This window comes from Sinocyclocheilus rhinocerous, unplaced genomic scaffold, assembly GCF_001515625.1.
Source record: "Sinocyclocheilus rhinocerous isolate Xijiao unplaced genomic scaffold, SAMN03320098_v1.1 scaffold262, whole genome shotgun sequence".
Lineage (NCBI taxonomy): Eukaryota > Metazoa > Chordata > Actinopteri > Cypriniformes > Cyprinidae > Sinocyclocheilus > Sinocyclocheilus rhinocerous.
The window spans coordinates 486,120-506,280 of record NW_015641038.1 but is presented as its reverse complement, the minus strand read 5'-3'; the positions used below and the strand labels follow the sequence as shown (position 1 = coordinate 506,280).

The 20,161-nt window shown below is 40.0% G+C and overlaps 1 protein-coding gene and 1 pseudogene across 2 annotated transcripts in view; both read right to left on the bottom strand.

The window, feature by feature from the left end:
• The window catches only part of LOC107754268 (sterile alpha motif domain-containing protein 12-like), an 18,609-nt gene extending 11,079 nt beyond the window's left edge, over nt 1-7,530 (bottom strand). Inside the window, exon 1 of one of the 2 annotated variants that reach the window (XM_016570649.1) lies at nt 7,370-7,530. In XM_016570649.1, coding sequence (XP_016426135.1) covers nt 7,370-7,382 — 13 coding nt within the window. In that variant the 5' untranslated portion in view covers nt 7,383-7,530. Of the gene's footprint in view, nt 1-6,758; nt 7,291-7,369 lie in introns of those variants that run through there. The other variant, XM_016570648.1, reaches the window with a different exon arrangement.
• Nucleotides 7,531-10,385: 2,855 nt separating this feature from the next.
• LOC107754291 (actin-binding Rho-activating protein-like) lies at nt 10,386-12,418 on the bottom strand (annotated as a pseudogene).
• Nucleotides 12,419-20,161: the final 7,743 nt, after the last annotated feature.

Here is a 20,161-nt window from a genome sequence, read left to right as displayed (position 1 = left end):
CAGCACGAGAGCGCCCTCTGGCCTTTGGATGGAGATTTACTGCTGATCACAGAACCGTGCTTCACTGAAAGATACGCATGACAATCGCAGCTTCTGTCAAATCGCGATCTCGATTCCATTTCGATTTATCGTGCAGCCCTATATTGGACCCTGCCCTGGAAGACAAAGCGCGGGTCTACTGAATTCATTACATCTCCAAATCCAATCTGGATCTCAGGGTACCACAGAAAAAAAAGAGGGCGATTTGCCTCTCATCGTTTCTAAAGTGATTGAATCTGACATCTCAAAAGTTAAGACTGGATGATATGTCCCAAGCATTCATGCCTCCAGGTTTTTGACTTTTTACAATTCATCCAATTGATGCTGAGCAAAAAAACTTGATGCATACAAAGATGTACTGTACATAGTTCCAAAAAAAAAAAAAAAAAAAGCGCCCTCTGGCCTTTGGATGGAGATTTACTGCTGATCACAGAACCGTGCTTCACTGAAAGATACGCATGACAATCGCAGCTTCTGTCAAATCGCGATCTCGATTCCATTTCGATTTATCGTGCAGCCCTATATTGGACCCTGCCCTGGAAGACAAAGCGCGGGTCTACTGAATTCATTACATCTCCAAATCCAATCTGGATCTCAGGGTACCACAGAAAAAAAAGAGGGCGATTTGCCTCTCATCGTTTCTAAAGTGATTGAATCTGACATCTCAAAAGTTAAGACTGGATGATATGTCCCAAGCATTCATGCCTCCAGGTTTTTGACTTTTTACAATTCATCCAATTGATGCTGAGCAAAAAAACTTGATGCATACAAAGATGTACTTAAATAGTTCCAAAAAAAAAAAAAAAAAAGAGTTAAAAAGAGTTTAAAAAAAAGCCATTGACCCACTTTAAATAGACACAATGTTACTCTAAAAATATCCTCAACATTGACCTACCAATAACTTGCTTAGCAGACAAAACAGAGGCAAAACACTCGCTGCACATTTGAAACAGTCAAGGTCTCTAGTGAGATTATAAATAGCAAGTATTGCAAGTTAATATGGACGCAAAATACTGAGACAGATATAAATATTTAATCAGGAGCAAGATTTTGAAAGCATTTCAAAATACTATTTTAGGGATTTGTGACTTGTTACAGAAACAAGGAGTTTCTTGCTGGCATCTGTCCACTGGGACTGTACTTTCTACTTGTAAAACCTCTCTCAAGATCCACAAAGGAGAACCTGTTAACTTATTTTGTTCTCATTTTATGTTTTTTTCATGCCACTCAAAATAATCTTTCTGCAGTAATCATTTATGACCTCTCCACTTTCAAGCGGTTATGGCTACCCAAATTTGTTATGTAGCCTAAGCAAATGTAACCAAGGAAAGCGATACCTGACACCTGCTATTTCCTGCTAATGGTGACATTAGCATACAATACACACCAAGTTCAGCAACATACAGTCATCACTGTATTTCTCATCTAAGACATGTCAGATCCTCTAATATGTTATTTCTTAATCCAAATTATACTGAAGCAAACATGTAGTGACTCCTTCATTTCTGAATTTAAAATCGTATACATTTAAAATCCAGATGAAACCTGGAAATTTAGGTTCTAGAATTTCAAACCAAAAATCTTATGACAAAGAAAAATATTTAAAATTTCTGTTACTAATCAAATGTAAAATTAGTGACATTTAGCGTGCTAACTAATGTCATAGCCTTACAAACCAATGCTAGGAAAAGTATATTTCAGCTCAGTGCAAGTGATTCATTCAAGGCATCCAATGAATCTACCTGCAATCTGACAGACGTGTGACAGCTAATGACAGCAGATGAGTTATTGATCGCAACAGTCGGAATTACATGACTTAGCATGAAAATAAGAAGCTTATCCTTGCAGAAAATTAAATGTTCATATGTAATTGCTAATAAACAAAACAGCTTATGATCTGAGGATACTGACATTGGACTTGTCTAGACAAAAATCAGCCTATATCATCTGATGTGTAAGATCTATACAAACTGACATGTACTGTAACTGCAATATCATAAAAATGTGACACTGAGATATTTGTTAATCACACCACAAAGAATAAAAGGAAAAAATAAAACACTTGATGACTTGCATTGACAGCCAGTCCAGCATCTTAAGCTGGCACAAGTCTGATAACATATCTCAGTATCCGATCAATCCATCCTTTACTTGGTAACAGTTCACTAAAAGAAAGATGATAACGTCTAAGTGCTTTAATTACAGCAAATTAATCAGGTACTAAAAATACTGAAAAGACTCTGAACATGCACACTTGTGCAAACTTAATATGCTTCATTGCTGTGAACATGACAATAGCAGCCAGCTCCTCTAGCTCCCCTAAATTCAGACGAATATTAATCAGAGCTTAAATTAGACTGACTATCTTTATCCCTTCCCTTCGGCGTCAACTCTCTAAAGTAAAAATAGCTATGAGCAGTGAATGAATAGACGTGCAGAGCAATCCATATTGATCCCTCCAGTGGGTGAGACAGCATTTGCAGCTTACTGACACGGCCCTGAGACTTAGGATGAAAAAGTTTCAGTCTCTATACGCAAGGTCTCTTTAAAGATCTAACAGATCGATGCTCCCTACTTGTTCACATATTACTCCTAAGAAGAAATGTACATAGTGTGTCAAGACAAGCAAGTGATTTTTACCCCATCTTAGCACTTCAACTAAGGAATGGTATGAGAAACAAATATTTTACATTGCTCAGGCGTCAACAGATGCACAGATAACTTACTGAGGAATGGCAGAACTTGGGTTATATTTTACTTTGTAATGTTCTTGATCAAAACTGAAAATTCTGTGCAAATCAAATCATCAATGACTCGACCGATGAATATGCACATATTCAAATTCGGTGTGATCGTTTCAGCCTGTTAACATCAAACTTGCCTGATTCCACTATATGCAGATATCTGAGAGCTGCAGCTGAGGAGACTATTATCAGTAAATAATGACAAATTTCAGCTTTCTTTAAAACAACACAATTTAAATAAAGTTTTAAAAGCTGCAAAAAGAAAAGTGCACCTACGTATCAATGGCGTTGAGTTAAACCTCTCAAAATGGTGCATGTAACAATATTAATCTGTTTCCGCCCTTTCTAAGCCTAAGTCTGAAACCTTCAGAACAAAGCTGCTACACCAACACTTTGGTGTATTTCCAATATCTGCAAGTCAGCCAGTTTCAATACGAGTTGAGTGACCAGCTTTCAAGGCATCATTCTGTAAATCCTATTTCTCATTCACCAAGCATTTTGAATTTTTATGACACCGTTAAATAAATATCAAACTTGTATACTTTTCATACCTTGAGATAAGTTTCTCTCACTTGCAAACATTCTGTAACTTTATCAAATGCATGAAAGCCTCCTTTGGGTTTCCAGTGCGTGTATCTTTTCCTAGCCTCCAGCAAAGAAACATGACTGCAATCTTTTCTACATTCTGTAAATGTAGTTTCTTCTGACATTCTAAAGAAGTGAAATTAACTTCTACAATGTCAGTGGCATGGCATTTGAGATGCTTGGGAAAATCAGTACTTTCTTGCCTTTCTCCCTTGTGACCTGCAACATAATGATTCAGTCATGATTCCCTGATCTCCAAATTACACTATTCGGTACGTGTTATTTTGACTGGGTCATTCTAATATGCTGATTTGGTGCTCAAGAGACATTTATGTTGCTTAATATTTTTGTGGAAACCATGATACAAAGGCTACGTTCACACTGTCAGTTTTTGGGATTGACAACCACATTTTCTTTAAAGGTGTGAGTCTCGAAATGTCCCGTTCACACAGCAACTTACAGTTGTGTTTAGAATACTGTCTGTATGAACGTGCAACGGGAGTCAAGCCCGTAGGCCCTATTCCTTACCAATAACCATAGCAACAGTGACCAAAGTAAAATCAAATATGGCGACGTCCATAAAACTGAAAGTCTTATCACTTTCTGACACGACAAGAGTCCAATCGAGCCGCAAGTTCTTTCGTCAAATCTTCATTAACCAACAGCAGCTTTTAAATTTGGGTGGAGAGCATTTGAATCGCGCGCAGAACACAAAACTGACGGGATCTAAAGCTTTCAGATGACACGCAGCTCATTTCTCCGTCACTGTAAGTTACCGAAAACACACATGAAAACACATAACACACGGTAGACGCGCGTTTGTGCGGCAGAGCGGCTCTCTCTCGTGCTGTATGACGTGACAGACAGCTAGTCCAGTCCAGTTCCGTTCACACAGCACGTGTGTTCCGAGAATGCGGTTGTGAGTCCTGAAAATTTACAGGTGTGAATTCGGTTACAGAATGCGGTTGTCATGCCCATAAATAACCGAACTGTGTGTGAACGTAACCGTATTAAGGACTCAAATACAGGACTGACAACCGTATAACACCTGTCACACCTACTGTGTGAACGTGGCCATATTTTCCAGGTTTGTTTGAGGAGTAGAAAGTTCCAAAGAACAGCATTTATTTGAAGTACAATTTGTTGCAAAAGCGTTTACTGTCTCTTTTGATTAATTTAATGCATCCTTGCTGAATAAAAGTATTAATTTCTTCCAAAGAAAACAAATCTTATTGACCCCAAACTTGAAGAGGCATTGTGTATATAGGTCAGAATTTCGAAACAGGTCCCCCTTGCATGCTAAACGAAAACTCAATGCACCATTAGACTAACTTGTCTTAGATAAGGAATAACCCTGCTGAATGACTGCCACAAGTCAAGTACCCAAAAACCAAAACTGTGATCTGAAGAACTTTATACATAAAAAATTAAAATTTTAATCTCTAAAAAAAAAAAAATCATTGCCAACTCGACTGCCCTATATAGCAGAAACTGGTTCTTGTAACAACTTGTCAATTCTTTGATCAAAGATAAGAGCTTGCGCTCTTCAGAAGCTGTATTCTGGAACGTACTATCTTTCGAGTTTCTTCAGCGTTGCATACATATTAGCAATGTGTTGCACCACATCAGTCTCTGAGTCTGCCTTAGAGTGGGTGGGAGTCTCTCACCGTTTTGATCTTGAATCTGTTCAGGAGCCTGAGAATGCAAATGTCTTTGAATGTCTCCTGTGACTATGTAAGCGCTCCGTCACCAGGCCATTCCAACAAATTTCTCTACTCAATTTTACACACAGGAAGCATACCTGCATTCCTCTTTTTATATATGTCAAACTTTTCAACATAACATACATATTTCTGCCACTTAATGTCAGTACCATGCATATCTCACATGCATAAATCTAGTGTTCTGCTGTTTTATAATGTGTAAACATCACTCTAAAAGCAGAAAAGGATGAAACATTCAGCAGAGCATGAACTAAGCAGCCCTCCAGCTGAGTAATACTGCTGTGTCTTGTTCATTCAGGCTTGGTTTCAGCTTATATGTCTCATCCCTGATGACCAATCATGAAGCAGAATAAAAAGTTTTTAAGAGCCAAAGCATTTATACAAAAACACCCAGAGCAAATAATGTATGAGATCCCTTGAGATGATACAGCAAGACTCTTTAAACAACCATACTACAGTACAAAGTGTTTAAAATATATAATCACTCAGAGTTTTACAACAGAGCTGAAGGGAGTGCCCGTTTTTCAGTGGAATAAAACAGCAGGCCAGCAGTACAAGTAAGGAGTTACACTCCCTAAAGATCCATTATCTGTAAAGATGTGTACATTTTTGTGCATACACCTTTAATGTAAAACATATTATCAGTTACTTTATTCTCTTGACTGTATGCCGAGACAAGACATCTTCAAAATGCTGACTACAAAAGGTTAGGATATAATTCTAGCATTTGGCCCTATCCAGGATGTAAATTACAGAATTGGGTACAGTATGAGGTAAAAAATTAAACTCTAACAATTAAAAAAAAATTTAATTGCATGTCATTATTTAAAATTAACTGGAGGCCATCCATCACCTGCACAGATAAAGTTACTTATTAGAGGTAAAATGTTTTTTTATAAAAGCATAGGCATTTAAAGAATCTAAGGAATGTCAATGGAATTGATATCATATTTGGAGCCAGACCAAGTAGGGTCAAACAAGAATCTAAGAATCAAACAAGATACTGAATAAACTGTAATTCCTATTTTCAGTTAATTTTTTTTCAAAGATCCAGTATTATTAGGCTATATGATTATAGGAGGGTTCTTGTTTGATCTTATTAAGACTCCCAAAACCCCCTTTGCTTTCCAAACTAAAATTCTAATATTATCATATTTCTATAAATGTAAACTTTTTGTTTCACAATTGTTTTGCTGTTTACATGTTGCTATATTTGTCATAATACGCTATGTAGTGACAGGTTCCATTGTTAGTTTACAAAGGTAAACGTATACTGCATCATAGCACTGTACAAAGAACTGTATATGTTTTCCTATGCAAGAAGGGTGGAAATGTCGAATACTTTAATTCACTTTCAAAAATAATTCGACCCTTAAAAAATATTTACCGACGTTAATGAGTGACAACTTGTCCCAGTTTCCTTTACAAACCCCATCATTCCACAAATCAACTTTAATAAGCATGCAATAGCAGTAAAATCACTAGATCATGTGACATAAGTTAAGTGATGTTGATTCTTCACAATATTCATGACCTCACAAAACTGGTTTACTGGAACTTGTATCGCCAATACGACACAGAGTAACAATCGATAAGTCGTCATTCAATGCAAGTTTCGAGAAATGACAGATAATTACAGCGACGTTGTCCTCAGAGATAAACCTACCTCGCATTGGGCTTTGAATCCAGAGGATTCCCCCGATAAGGTGCGGAGACTGCCCTAACATCATGGTACCAGAGCAGGTGGTCGAAACACAAACGAAACACCTGTCTAACAGAAGCGCCCAGCTCGCGCGCCTTATGAAAGCTGATTAATAATAACGCGCTCGCGCAAGTCCGCAGCTCCTCAATGAAGAGCGCATCGCATCTCAATGACCAACGTGAAAGAGTCGCACAAAATACGGGTTCTAAACATTAAAATGGTTAACTCGGAGTAGGAACATGCTGTATGGTGGTGTTCTGTTCCTCTCAAGGGTGTTCCGCGGTGAGATGTGAATCAGTGGGTGGACGTGCAGATGCTGAATGATGCAGATCGTGAATCTTTACAGTACATGCATAGACTGATCTCAAGCCCACGGGCCCCGTGAGCCCATCTCTATGTCATACGTTTCCAGCGCAAGAGCAGAGCAAAGATCTGCGGCTGATCGGCAGCCAATCATAATCCCAACCCGGCTGTGGGGAAGCGATGTTTGTTTGATTGTTTGCTGTTGAAGCGTTCTTTTCAATAAACAAATATTTCCGCAGAAATTCATCTTGAGACGTTTGTTGAAGTCTTACCTTGAACAGCCATGCCGCTACTCCATGAGTTCGCGCATTATGGGAAGGTAAAGAAAGCTGTTGGTTGTCTGAGTACCCCACTCTGCCAAAGCGTCTTGCTTATTAACACTTGCAAGCAACCTCTGTCAAAGCCGAGTGTGCTGGAAAAGCGTGAAATGTGTTCCCAAAGAACCATGGGTATTGTAGTTCCACCTTAAAGTTACTGGATATGTAACCACGTTGTTAGACCGGTTTCAACTCATTATATTAGTCTATCTATCTATCTATCTATCTATCTATCTACGTGTGAATTTATTTATTTATTTATTTGACTATGACAATTACATTTATCCAAAGCAATTTACATGGGAGAATAGTAGGCTGAAATAAATGTGGGTTAAACATATGAAAGTAAACTGGTTGTCAACTCTGATTAAAAACTCTGATGTTTATTCACATGTTTGAGAATTATGTTTGAAGAAATTTATGTTGCTCATAAATGTGTCTGCTATTTGTTTTCATAGAAATTGTACTTGTGTAACTGTGAACCTGTTGCATGCCTCTAACTCATTGAATATTAATTTTGAAAAGTTCTATTGTGACATAGAGATTTCTTCATTGTTATAATTTCTAACATGTTTGAACGACATACGTATAAATCTTAACCTATGAAAAAGGCACCTTTAAAACTTTGTGGTGGCCTCTTTAAAACACGTTTTAGGTCAAAGTTGGTATGCTCTTTTCTAATATGGTAGTTAGTGCAAATGTTTCTCTTTACTCTTTCAGCTCTAGCTGTCCAAAAAGGACAACACTGAATCAGAACAACCGGAGAGCAACATAAATTCTTTATTGAGCTCTTAATCTGGACCCGTGAAAGAGTTTGACATCCCAGGATGACACAGAAGCTATAAAGTGGAGAATGCAGAGACTGAAGAGGCAACATTATAGATACAGATCACTGTCTGCGGAACTCAGGCTTTCTCAGTTCCTTTTGCATGAGTGAATACAATAATGATGAGCATGAATCCTTTAGAAATGATTATCATGTAAACCTACATCCCTATCACTGTATGAACTGATCACATCACAACCTACTTTAGGTTATGGGAAATGTGTAAGAATATATGTCATCTATAATTATATATGGTTCATTTAGGTTCTTCTGTGTGGCAATATAAAAGTATTTTGAACAGGTTTAGTTGAACAAAAGAAAAACTGCACAGTATTGTTTCAAACCCACACTAATGCAAGTATACATTAGAGTACACTTCTAGATCAATTTGATTACAGTTGGAACCCCTTGGTGGACATCATGGATCCTGGAACAAATGATGTGGGAAACCACGATTTTGGGTCTGACCAAGTAGCTTTTCCTGAAATGATACTTTTTATATTAATTTTATTTTGTTTTCATTATGGACACTCAACATTGCAAATATATAGCAAATGTGGAACATATGAAGTGTAGACTACTATTACTCCATTCTTCTAAATTGAAACCTTCAGGTGGAGCAACAAAGCTTGCCTGTCCATCAGGTCCAGGTATAAGATTTTGTTCCACATTTTTATGTTATGACACAGCATTTCCTCTAAATGTTTTTTTTTTTTATCCGCATTCCTGAAGATTACAGTCAGCTCTTGTTTTTCTGGTTTCCAGACAAATGACAATCAAAGAACGAATGTTTGGCATTACTGATAAGGTTTGATCTGTGACTGAACACGTTGCTCCGCTGCTACATGATTGTCTTCATATACTTACTGTAGGTTGACACAATTCCCATAATCTTCCCATAAACATGCTACCATTTGTTACTGTATAATGTAATGTATTTTGAAAGATTGCAGGCATTTTTTCTTTATTTGCATTTTAAATCACCCTGAAAGAAAAAAGGTTGTTCTTGTGTTTCTTGTAATGTAGGCTACTTCCAAATTTCCAAATTGTCAAAAAACAGCATCTGTGGATGAATTTGTTAAGGACAGGTTTTTGTCATCATTTTTACACTAATTAAAACAATGACCTCTCTTGTTTTGCTCAAATACTTGCATTTTGTTGGTTCTTCAGCGGTTCTTTGGGGTGTTTAAGGTGCTATATAGCACCACTCCCATACAAAGAAGCCGTTAAGCCCCTGTATAGCCTAGTTCTTTAAAGGTTCTCTAACTCTTCCTTAGTCTAGTTGGGGAAAGGATTAAAAACGACATTAAAATACAGTGCATTTCCTGAAGATAATGTGATTCTCAACCTTTTTGCCCTAAAGGCCCCCCTATAAGTAAATATTCCAAGACCCCCACATGAGACTTTTTGACCTCAGAAAAGCATAAAAGTGATTCAAAACAACTTTTGCCATTGTAGTAAATTCCCATTCATAGCAAACATATGAAAGTGGAGTAACATATCTAAAATATAAGGAGAAGAATGGGGTTCCTCTTACGGTTCTACATAGCACCATTTGACAAAGGTGCTGTATGATTAGTTTTTTTTTTAAAATTTGGACCTTGAGTCTGTAATAAAGATTGATTGATTGATTGATTGATTACAAGCCAATGAACCACTTTTAGTGCTATTTAGCGCCATTTTTGTTTAGAGTGTATACAACATGTACTAAATGCAGAGGTGATATCCAGATTATAGTGACTGCAAATACATGGCAAGGAGCAAATTGTAGCGTTAGCCCACTGCTCCCTCTTCTGGACGATTTACAGTATGAGAAATAATATGTTATCAGAGTAGCCCCTTTTATCTCTACTGTATAGCCTTTTAGCATAGTCGTTTGAGCAGTTTCTTAATAACAAAGTATGATTCAATGAAACAAATCTTTGTACATACACACACATAAGTGAGCAAACACAGCAAGAGCTGAGACAGCTCAGAAAACTCAGTCTGCAAACTTACAAACTGTAATACATACATGTAAACACATAGAACACTTAGAACCATAATAATTTAATAATATAATTTAACATACATTTCTATATTTTATCAAAAGCAGCTAAATCTTTCACATTCAGTTCAGAGTCACCACACTGTGTCAGTCTTCTGTCATACTAAGAGAGTAATAATGACACCATCATCCCGGCCCTGCCACAGCATCTCCCCCTCAAAAGCCACCTTTCCATGCTTCCTGGCCCTCATTAGTATGCCCACGACTTTATCAGAGATCCGTACATATCTGTCAAACAGTTCGCCAAAAGTCACTCTAGTGTAACCGTCTTGCTGCCCTCTTTGGGCCTGCCGTAGCCCTCCTCACCCTTCCGCAGCCGTGTTAACATGGAGTACTCATAATCAAAGTCCTTGCTGAAGGGGTTGAGCTTCTGATTGATGGTATGTTCCGATGCCCAGTTTTGCCAGCGGCTTTTTAAGTTGCCCACAGCACTGTGTTTTTTTGACAAGGCATTTATTTTGTTGGCATCTTCGACATCCTTCTTTCCCCTAAGAATATTGTGCATATTATTTATAAAATAATGCAAATTGTAATGCTAGTAGGCTACTTACAAATAAAGTGTAGCATTGTATGTACTGTATGTAGTTTTGTGTATTTTTGTGCCCCTGCAGTGAGTGGAATTCAATGCAGTAAATATTTCACTGGTCATTACAGTGGTTAGCTGTACACATGCATTTGATGCTGCCATAAAGTAATCTGCCTTTTTCACAGAATTTCGTAATTTCTCAACAAACTCCCAGAACAGATGTTTGGAGGGAGCATGGGAAGGTCATTCACCTTGTTAGAAGTGAGTAAACCATCAGAATGATGATGAGCGAATCTTTTGTCTTTATCATTCAAAAACGCTGATTCATTCAGTAACAAAACAAATTAATTTTTTTTGAGTGAGAATCTTTTACCAATTCTTTCAAAAACGCAGATTCATTCAGGAACTAAATAAGTAGGCTAATTGTATTTATGAGCAACTGAATACTCAATTGAACATATTTTTTCAAAAACACTAATTCATTTGGAAAATAAACTGAATCAATCATTTAACGGTTCATTCAAAAGCACTGTTTCATTCAGAAACACTACTAACTTGCTTGGAGACACACAGTGGTTAATTCTGCTGTGGATTTTTTAATTTTTTTAATATATTTTAATTTAATTTATTTTTTGATGTCAAAAAGTTGGTGGAGTTGCTCTGAATAATCAGTATGGCTGTAAAGCTTGTATTGTATTGCTTATATTACTAAGTATTATAGCCTCATAAAAGCCCTGTTGGTGAATAAATGGTGCACTACATGGTGCAGATTACACACACAACATTTCCATCAAACACAGCATAAGTTATAAATACATTGATTTACAACATCTAAATATTACGACAGACTAACCTTTCGTATAAAATATCACACAACATATGCTTTATTGCTTTTTGTTCTAAAACAACAACAACAACAACAACAACAAAATTCCACATTTTATCTTATCTGTTATTAGAAGACCTTACCTGAGAACAGTGGATCTTTTGATTGTGACCACAGACTCTGTATTCTCATTCTTCCTATTATTACTTGTGTCCTCCTGGTTGGTTCCTAGCTGCAGGTTTCCATCCTCATTATCCCCACCGTCCTCCTGAGCCTGCTTTTTCTCCTTTTCCATTTCCTTCCAGGCCCGGGTCAGCTCCGAAACCATGTTGGAGCACTTCATGCGGCGTGTGGGCGACCCTTTCTTGCTTAGCATCTTGTCCAGTTAATCCGTGGCCACGTCCTTACAGATGCGTTTGGTCAAAAAGTCAATGCCCGCACTTTTCTCCTGTACTTCCCTTGTCACAGTTTTCACCACTTGTGTGGTTTTGATGCATGACTTTCTGGCGGCCTCCACATCATCCTGGTTTTTATTTCTAGGGTCCTGATTGGAAAGAGACTTCTGAGAAGGTTTGATCCTTGGAGCTATTTTTTTTTTGCATCTTTTTTGGGGTCCTCTGTGTAACTCGGGGCCCATCTGCTGGGTTCACTGGACTGCTTCTCCTCATTTTCTCTCACCCACTGCTGCCAGCTCTGTGTTAAGCTGCACACCATGCTTATGGCACACAGCTTTTTAGCTTTTTAATGTTCTTGTTTGTTGAGGGCTTCTTTTCTGACATTGTTTACCTCCAAGGGTTTCCTTCCCTCATTCAAGTTCTTTGTCCCTGATGGCTTTTATATAACACCCCGTTGTGATTCCCAACCTGTAGTAAATTATAGACTCTGAGCTCTCCCTTAGGCACTAGTGCGGTTTTGAAATGGGTGAACCAACCTTACATGGCGGTGGAAAGTATGCCAGGCATCTCTGCTGATCATCTTTCCTTGACACTTACCTACCTCTGGGATTGGTGGGGAATCACGTTTCATCATAGACGTTGCCCATCGCTGGGGGTAAACAGGGCAGACATCAGTGAGTGCTAAGCTTTTCCCTAGGCTTCACAAATGTGCAGACAGCTGCTCTGTGTGTCTTATCTGGATACTTAAATTCAGTTGACTTTGTCTTTACCATTATCTGATGCTTATCAAGATAATCAATTAGCAGTGTCAATTAGCAAAAGCAACAGTGTCCACTATGTTGTCAATGCTAAGTGGTAAACTACCAATGTGAACTGTGTGGATCATATGCATTCAGATTCGATGCGTCAGTCTGACGGAACTAAGACTGTTTACAATCATTGGACAGACCGAAGATTTTTTAAAATTAAATATTAAATATATGTATGTAACATAATGTCTATTTCCATCACAGGGTTAGGTCTTAAATTTCATATAAGGTGGTATTAAAAAGGTCTTTAAAAGTCTTAAATTTAACTTGTTCATGTCTGTAGAAACCCTGGAGAGAGAGAGAGAGAGAGAGAGAGAGAGAGAACGTGTACAGAGCAACAGAATGAATTCAACAGTCATATCCACTAACAAGAGAGCACATTTGTCCTACAGTCAAAAAAGCCGACATTAAAAATCAATGTGGTCAAAGCATTAGCATGGTTTACAAAATGTAGAATAAATTTGAAATCATCATATTATTATGCATAACCTTGGTTAAATCTCAGCAATTAAATAGCTTATCTGCAGATCACCTAAATAGAGAAAATAAAAACAGACATAAAATAATGTTGGTGTTTGTAAAGTGTGTGCGCACTCGTCAGCCAGCAGAGGTCCTCGTAACAATAGTGTTCCAGTTTGAATGGCTGAGAAGAGCTCTCATATAGTCTATTAACTCATCTTTAAAACTGAACTGAACTTTTATTTTAATTCTTTAAAGTGCACATTTACTAAATATAATTACAGTAGTACACTCTACCAGTCAAAGGTTTGGAATAGTTACTACCAAGGCTGTATTTATTTGATCAAAAATGCAGTAAAAACAATTATACTGTGAAATAATTACAGTTTATAAAAACTGTTTTTTAAATGAATATATTTTTATTTTTAATTTATTCCTGTGATGGCAAAGCTGAATTTTCAGCAGTCATTACTCCAGTCTTCAATCCTTCAAAAATCATTCTAATATGCTGATTTGCTACTCAAGAAACATTTCTTATTATTATCAGTCATGAAAACAGTTGTACTGCATGTAGTGCATGCTGCTAGTAATGTCATGGGTTTGATTCTCAGAGAATCTCTGATCAAATGTATACCTTGAATGCAATGTATCTTGCTTTACATAAAAGCTTCTGCCAGATGCATAAATGCAATTAGTAATTTGTGATAAACTGGTCTGTGAAGAGTGTTTTATAAGATATTTAAAGACCAAAAATGCAGACTATCATTAGCATAGCACAATCATGTGCAGATGTTGCGATAAAGGCAGATCATCCAGAACGAATGATATATATGGGGTCATTCTGCAATCCAGGTCAAATGTCAAGGCCCCAAATTCCCTTTGTGTTTTGAACTGAGACCACTTAAATTACCTCATCTCACCTTTCCCAAAACCTCAGTAAAAAGAAAACTGATGGCTAGGAGCACTTATACAGTTTTGATTGTCCACACGACTTCCATCTGAATTAAAAATACTAATTGAGACACAGCTCGCTCTCAGTGCACAATTCATTCCTTCCATAATACCTCATTTAACTCCTCTAATACACAAATATTTGTCCTACACCAGCCCTCAGATAGTTTTCATTCCAACCAAGCTTTCAACTGATTTATTACGTTAATCATTGGTATGGATGGGTACCTCATCCTAAAAGCCAGGTGTGAATTGACTTCCAAAACGTCTGGTACGGCTGTCTGCACTAGACATATGGTCCAGTGGTTCCTTCATCCATCTGGGCTGAAAATCTCTCCTGGTCAAGACGGGTCATAGGGTCCAGAGTCAGATGAGTAAGAGCACCTGTACCTGCTGGTGCGTGTTGCACTTCCCTGTTTCTCCGCCTTTCTGTTTGCCTTTCAATTCCTCCGACTCTAAAACCATTCCTGAGCATGTTTTGTTTGGCCATCACAGCTAATTGAGCAGACACAGACTTCGCTGCACTATCCGAAGCCCTGGGGTTTCTGATTTGCATATCATTCTGAGCAGGGAAATATAATTTATGTTGTGGTAATCTGTCTCTGATTAAAGGCACCATTAAGTCTTAAATGCTGATAAAAAGAGGTAAATACATTGCTCTGCTTTTACACTGAGGATACAGGCAAAGCTTTTGGTTTTCAAAATATTTGCAGTAGGTGGAACACATTGCCATTGAAATAACAATTTTTCATCCCGAAAAGTAACAATTTGGAAGAATTATACTCTAGGGTTTTATTCATAGTTATTACAGAATATTTGTACTGTGAGAATCATATTGTATTATGTTGTTTTTGGAGGAGCTATCCAACTTTAGCTGCCAACCATGAATAAAAAATACCTGCAAGACTGCACAGTAGAGGAAAAACAGTGCCCAAATCTGAGACAGACAATTATAAGACAGAAAATTATAAGAGAGAAAAAGCAGATGAGTAAAAAAGAAAAATTAAACATAACATCCTCTTTTCATGTAGGATAACCTAAGTGAAGTGTTGCCTCGAACATTTTGGGTGCTCCAAAGTCAACAGTGTCAGCTTGTGGGCTTTAAATCTGTCTCTAATCCAATACAGCTCTACTGCAATGAACGTTATTGATTGTGTTTGGCTGTCTGGAGCGGACTCATAAATAAATGAAATGGATGATAAATTAGCTTGTACGTGATCAGGAGTTGGCGGCAAACCTGCCAACAGGCCAACCCTTACGACATTGCAAGAGCATGAGTCTCACCCTTCTCCTCTTGCAGATCGCCTTCTTTAATCAAGGTGGTCCTCCCCACTCTGCTCTCCCGTTTCCTCTCTCCCTTAGTAGGAAGAAACAGCGGAGCAGTGGGGCTCAAACACCGGGCTCAAGTGAACTCACGCCGGCGCAGCTCCCGCATGCTTCACTCTCCCCCAAATGCCTCGATTCGACTGTGTGCTTCACATGTGAGGATCAGCGCCCCTCGTCGGCTGTGAGCGGCTTGATTTCCTTCGGTGGATCCGAGGAGGAGGCTGTCGCTGGTGACTCCATGTCATTAATGGCTGCAGATGCTGAAGAGTGGGCATGTTCCGGCAAAGAGCCTGAATCCCCACCTCCGACGTAGACAACACTGCCCAGAATGGACGGCGAGCTGATCTGCATTCTAACCAAGGCTGTGGAAAATCTCGGCCTGACTTGGTTGGCTCCAGAAGAGACCGCCCACGGCCTTCTTGACAAGTGGTACCTGAAGGGACGCCATCAACATTCCTCCCCCCAACGGCCCGCCCCGTTCCTGCCGGCAGTTCACTAGGAACTCACCAGGATGTGGCAAGCACCCTACTCGGTGCGTGGTAATCTCTCTACTTCTACTGCTCTCACCACTGTTGATGGCGCTGAAGAACGAGGTTATAGCAAGCTCCCCCCTCTGGAAGAGGCAGTCGCTGTGCATCTGTGCCCTCCATCGGCCCTGGAGTTGAAAGTCCATGCAGCGCACCCATCTAAGCCCTGCAGGACTACCTCAGCCCTTGCAAACAGGGCTTATTCAGTGGCTGGCCAGGCTGGCTCAGCACTTCACACGATGGTAGTGCTCCAAATATTCCAGGCCAAGCTTCTCCGCACCATGGACAAGTCCGGCCAGAGTTCTGATGCCGTCAAAGAGCTGTGCACAGCGAATTACTTGGCTCTGCGCTTTACTAAGGCCACTGCGCAGGTGATTGGCAAGGCCATGGCCAACTTAGTGGTGCTAGAGCGCCACCTTTGGCTAAATCTGACAGAGATCAGGGACGCTGACAAGGTTGCCTTATTATACTTGCCAGTTTCTCCCAAGGGACTGTTTGGCCCTGCCGTGGATGGATTTGGCGAGCGGTTTACAGTGGCACAAAAGCCATCTCAGGAAATGAGTCACTTCCTGCCGAAGCACTCCAGTACGGCGGAAGGCTCCATCCAGAAGGCTCCATCCTCTCAGCAGCCTGCAAAGACAGCGCCACCTAAGCCCCAGCCTAAAGCTGAGTGGTCTTTCTGGGGACAGTTACTGATTCTGCCCGGATGCAGGCATGGATTACGTCGGATCATTCTCTGACTATTCAATGGCTGGTGGCATCTTTCAAACTGGGGACTTCACGTCCCCTCAGGGTTTTCCAAATGATGCTCTGCCTCATGTCGGCCGCTTCCTCTGTGATTCCTCTGGGCCTGCTTCACATGAGGCCTCTTCAGTATTGGCTCAAAGCCCATGTCCCGTCCCACTCTTGGCGCCTGAGACATTTTCATCTCAGGGTAACCCACCGCTGCATCAGAGCTGTGGCCCCTTGGAAAACTCTTTGCCTGTTTCAATCAGGTGTCCTGTTGGGAATGACCTCCAGAAGGAAGGTGGTCACAACAGATGCTTCCAACTCAGGTTGGGGAGCTCTGTACAAGGGCAGACTGGCATTTGGCTCCTGGTAAAACCTGGAGCAATGCTTACACATCAACTGCCTTGAGATGATGGTGGTTTTTCTACCCCTAAAAACATTCCTACCAGCCTTAAGGGGGCACCACGTCCTGGTCCGTTCAGACAACATGACGGTGGTAGCCTTTATCAATCACCATGCTGGTCTCAGGTCACAGTCCCTTCACAGGTTGGCTCGACGCCTCCTTTTATGGGCACAAGGCAAACTCCTCTCACTGAGAGCAGTTCATGTGCCGGGCAGACATGCTGTCCAGGGACAATGTGGCTCCAGGAGACTGGAGACTGCATCCCCAAATGGTTCAAATGATCTGGTCTGTCTTCGGCAGGGCAGAGGTAGACCACTTCGCCTCAGAAGACAACTTTCACTGCCAAATTTATTTTTCGAAGCAGCGAGATGCCCTGGCCCACAAATGGCCCAGCGCTCACCTATATGCCTCCCCCCAGTTGCCCTGCATCCTTAGGTCATCAGACGGGTCAGTGAAGTCAGATGCTCAGTCCTCTTGATGGCCCCACATTGGAGGAATTAGATGTGGTTCCCTGAGTTGATCCAGCTGCTATCGGCAGCCCCTTAGCCGATACCACTGAGGAAGGATCTTCTCTCGCAAGCGAAGGTCATGATTTGGCATCCCTGGCCAGAGCTGTGGAGCCTTCATATTTGGCTCCTCGACAGGAGCCTTTGCAGCTCCCAGCGAGTGTAATTTATACCATTTTAGAGGCTAGAGCTCCATCTACAAGACGTCTTTACGCCCTTAAATGGTCAGTCTTCTCTAACTGGTGTGCAGCATTGAACCAGGACCCATAATTGTGCAACCCATAAGTGCTAACCTTTCTACAAGAGCTGCTGGAAAATGGGCGCACCCCATGCTCAATGTATATGTGGCAGCCATCAAGGCGAAACATTCTACCTTTAATTCTACCGCTTAATTCCTTTAATTCTGTCCGCTTAATTCTACCTAATCCCCTTTGTAAGTGGAGAGAGTTATGTGATGTAGTCCTCAGCCTAAATGGCTTGGGTCTTATTATTGAGTCATGCTTACAGGAGCCCCCAGTACGTGTGCTCGTTCTGCGCTTGCTTATAGCACGGCGCTATTGGATGCGTTCCCCATAAGCATCAGCGACGCAAAATGAGAGACATTCAAAAGGGAATGCTCCAGTTACTAACATAGTTCCCTGAGAGGGAACGAGCGTTGCGTAGGCTGCTGTGCTGTAAGGCTGCACGCAAATCGATGACTATCACTACAGTCAAAAGATTCTGACGAAATGGTGCTCAGAGCCAACGTATATAGCGGTCTGCTCCTCCCCTTTTGGTGGGTCGAAGCGCCATTGCTTTATGCAGATACACGAACATGAACAAATCAGGCTTCAGTATCAGAGTAAACAGGAGTTTCCCCATAAACATCAGTGATGCAACGCTCATTCCTTTATTTCAGGGAACCGAGGTTACGTTAGTAACTGGAAATTTTTTTGTGTATTGATTACCATTTGTATAACCACAGTTTTACTACAAATACCATGGTTAAACTATGGTTAGTGTAGCAAAACCATGGTTAACTTGTGGTTACCATGGTTTAACTATAGTAACCATGGTTATTTGTTATTTGGTGTTATTTGTAGTAAAATTATGTTTAATTTTCGTAAAGGAGAGAGGAAATCCCACCCCCACCTTCGCCCCATCTCGCGCGCATTTACTGTCAGGAAGAGTGAGTGGACTCACGCAATCAGATGAGCTCATTACAGACGAAGATGTACTCTCTGGCTCCGGTACTTTGAATTTAAGAGACACGTTTGTAATGTATCCATTTTCAGGGGCAAGTGCGTGAAAAGTGAAGAGTTATGTGGCGGATCGCAAAACATCACGTCTCTGTGTTTTGACTCAAGCACGCGGCGACTGACAGAGCGTGACGTGTCTGGCGCGAGGGTTGGCAAGACCAGCGGAGTAGTTTTTCCTGACAGACTGATTTATTAAAAAGGATTTATATTAAAAAATAAAATAAATATATTATTATATTACATTCTGAATATATATATTTAATATATTTTGAATATATATCATATTCAATAAAATTAAACTCAATTCAGTTCATGGAGCTCTCTCCTAACGAGCTAATGGTCTTAATCAGGTGTGTTAATATAAGGGAGACATGCACGTCCCCAGGACCAGGATTAAGAACCACTGATTTAATATAATATATTTTAAGGAATCAGTAGATCTTTATGAGTTTGCTCCTGAGCCAGCATCCCTATGGAGAAGTGTTAAGCAAACTCAGCAAGCCATGACCTCATGCTACAGAATTGTGTGTCAGACACTAAATCTCCTGCGGGTAGAGTTAGTACATCCATTATAAATTTTCCTGAGAAGCACAACACCATATAATGGTATTAAAAACGAAGGATAAAATCTAAGAGTTCAGCTGGATATCTAAGGAGGACAGGGCCATACCGTGTAAACATGCTTCCTTTCCTCTACAGTGAGGTATAATTAAAAGGTCTTGCCTTTTGTGTGTGTGTTACATGATTGATTGTCCCTCATCTTTTCTGTGCTGTATAATAGTTGGGCTTTGGGACATAATGGATAGAAAATTATTTACACAAATAGTCATCCTTGACTGTCTCTGCAGATTACCTCAGATGCTTACAAGAGGATATAAAAACCTTTTCTTAACACATATATGACTGCAGCAGTGAGATGTTTTCTAGGTGTTCAAAAGGTGATGATACACGGGGCAACTTTTTGAGCAATGTTGCTGGGCAATGCTGCCATCAACGGGCAACCAGTTCAAAGCTGCCCCTTTGTGGTCAGATGCACTTCCATTGTGTTGTAGCATTCATTTTGTCTGTGTTGATTTATATTCCATTTTTGTTGTGAACCCATGGTTGCTTCGTAAGTCTTATTGTGTTGGGTCCGCCGATTCCTTTTGGGCTGCCTGTTAGGGATCTAGCACCCAGTTA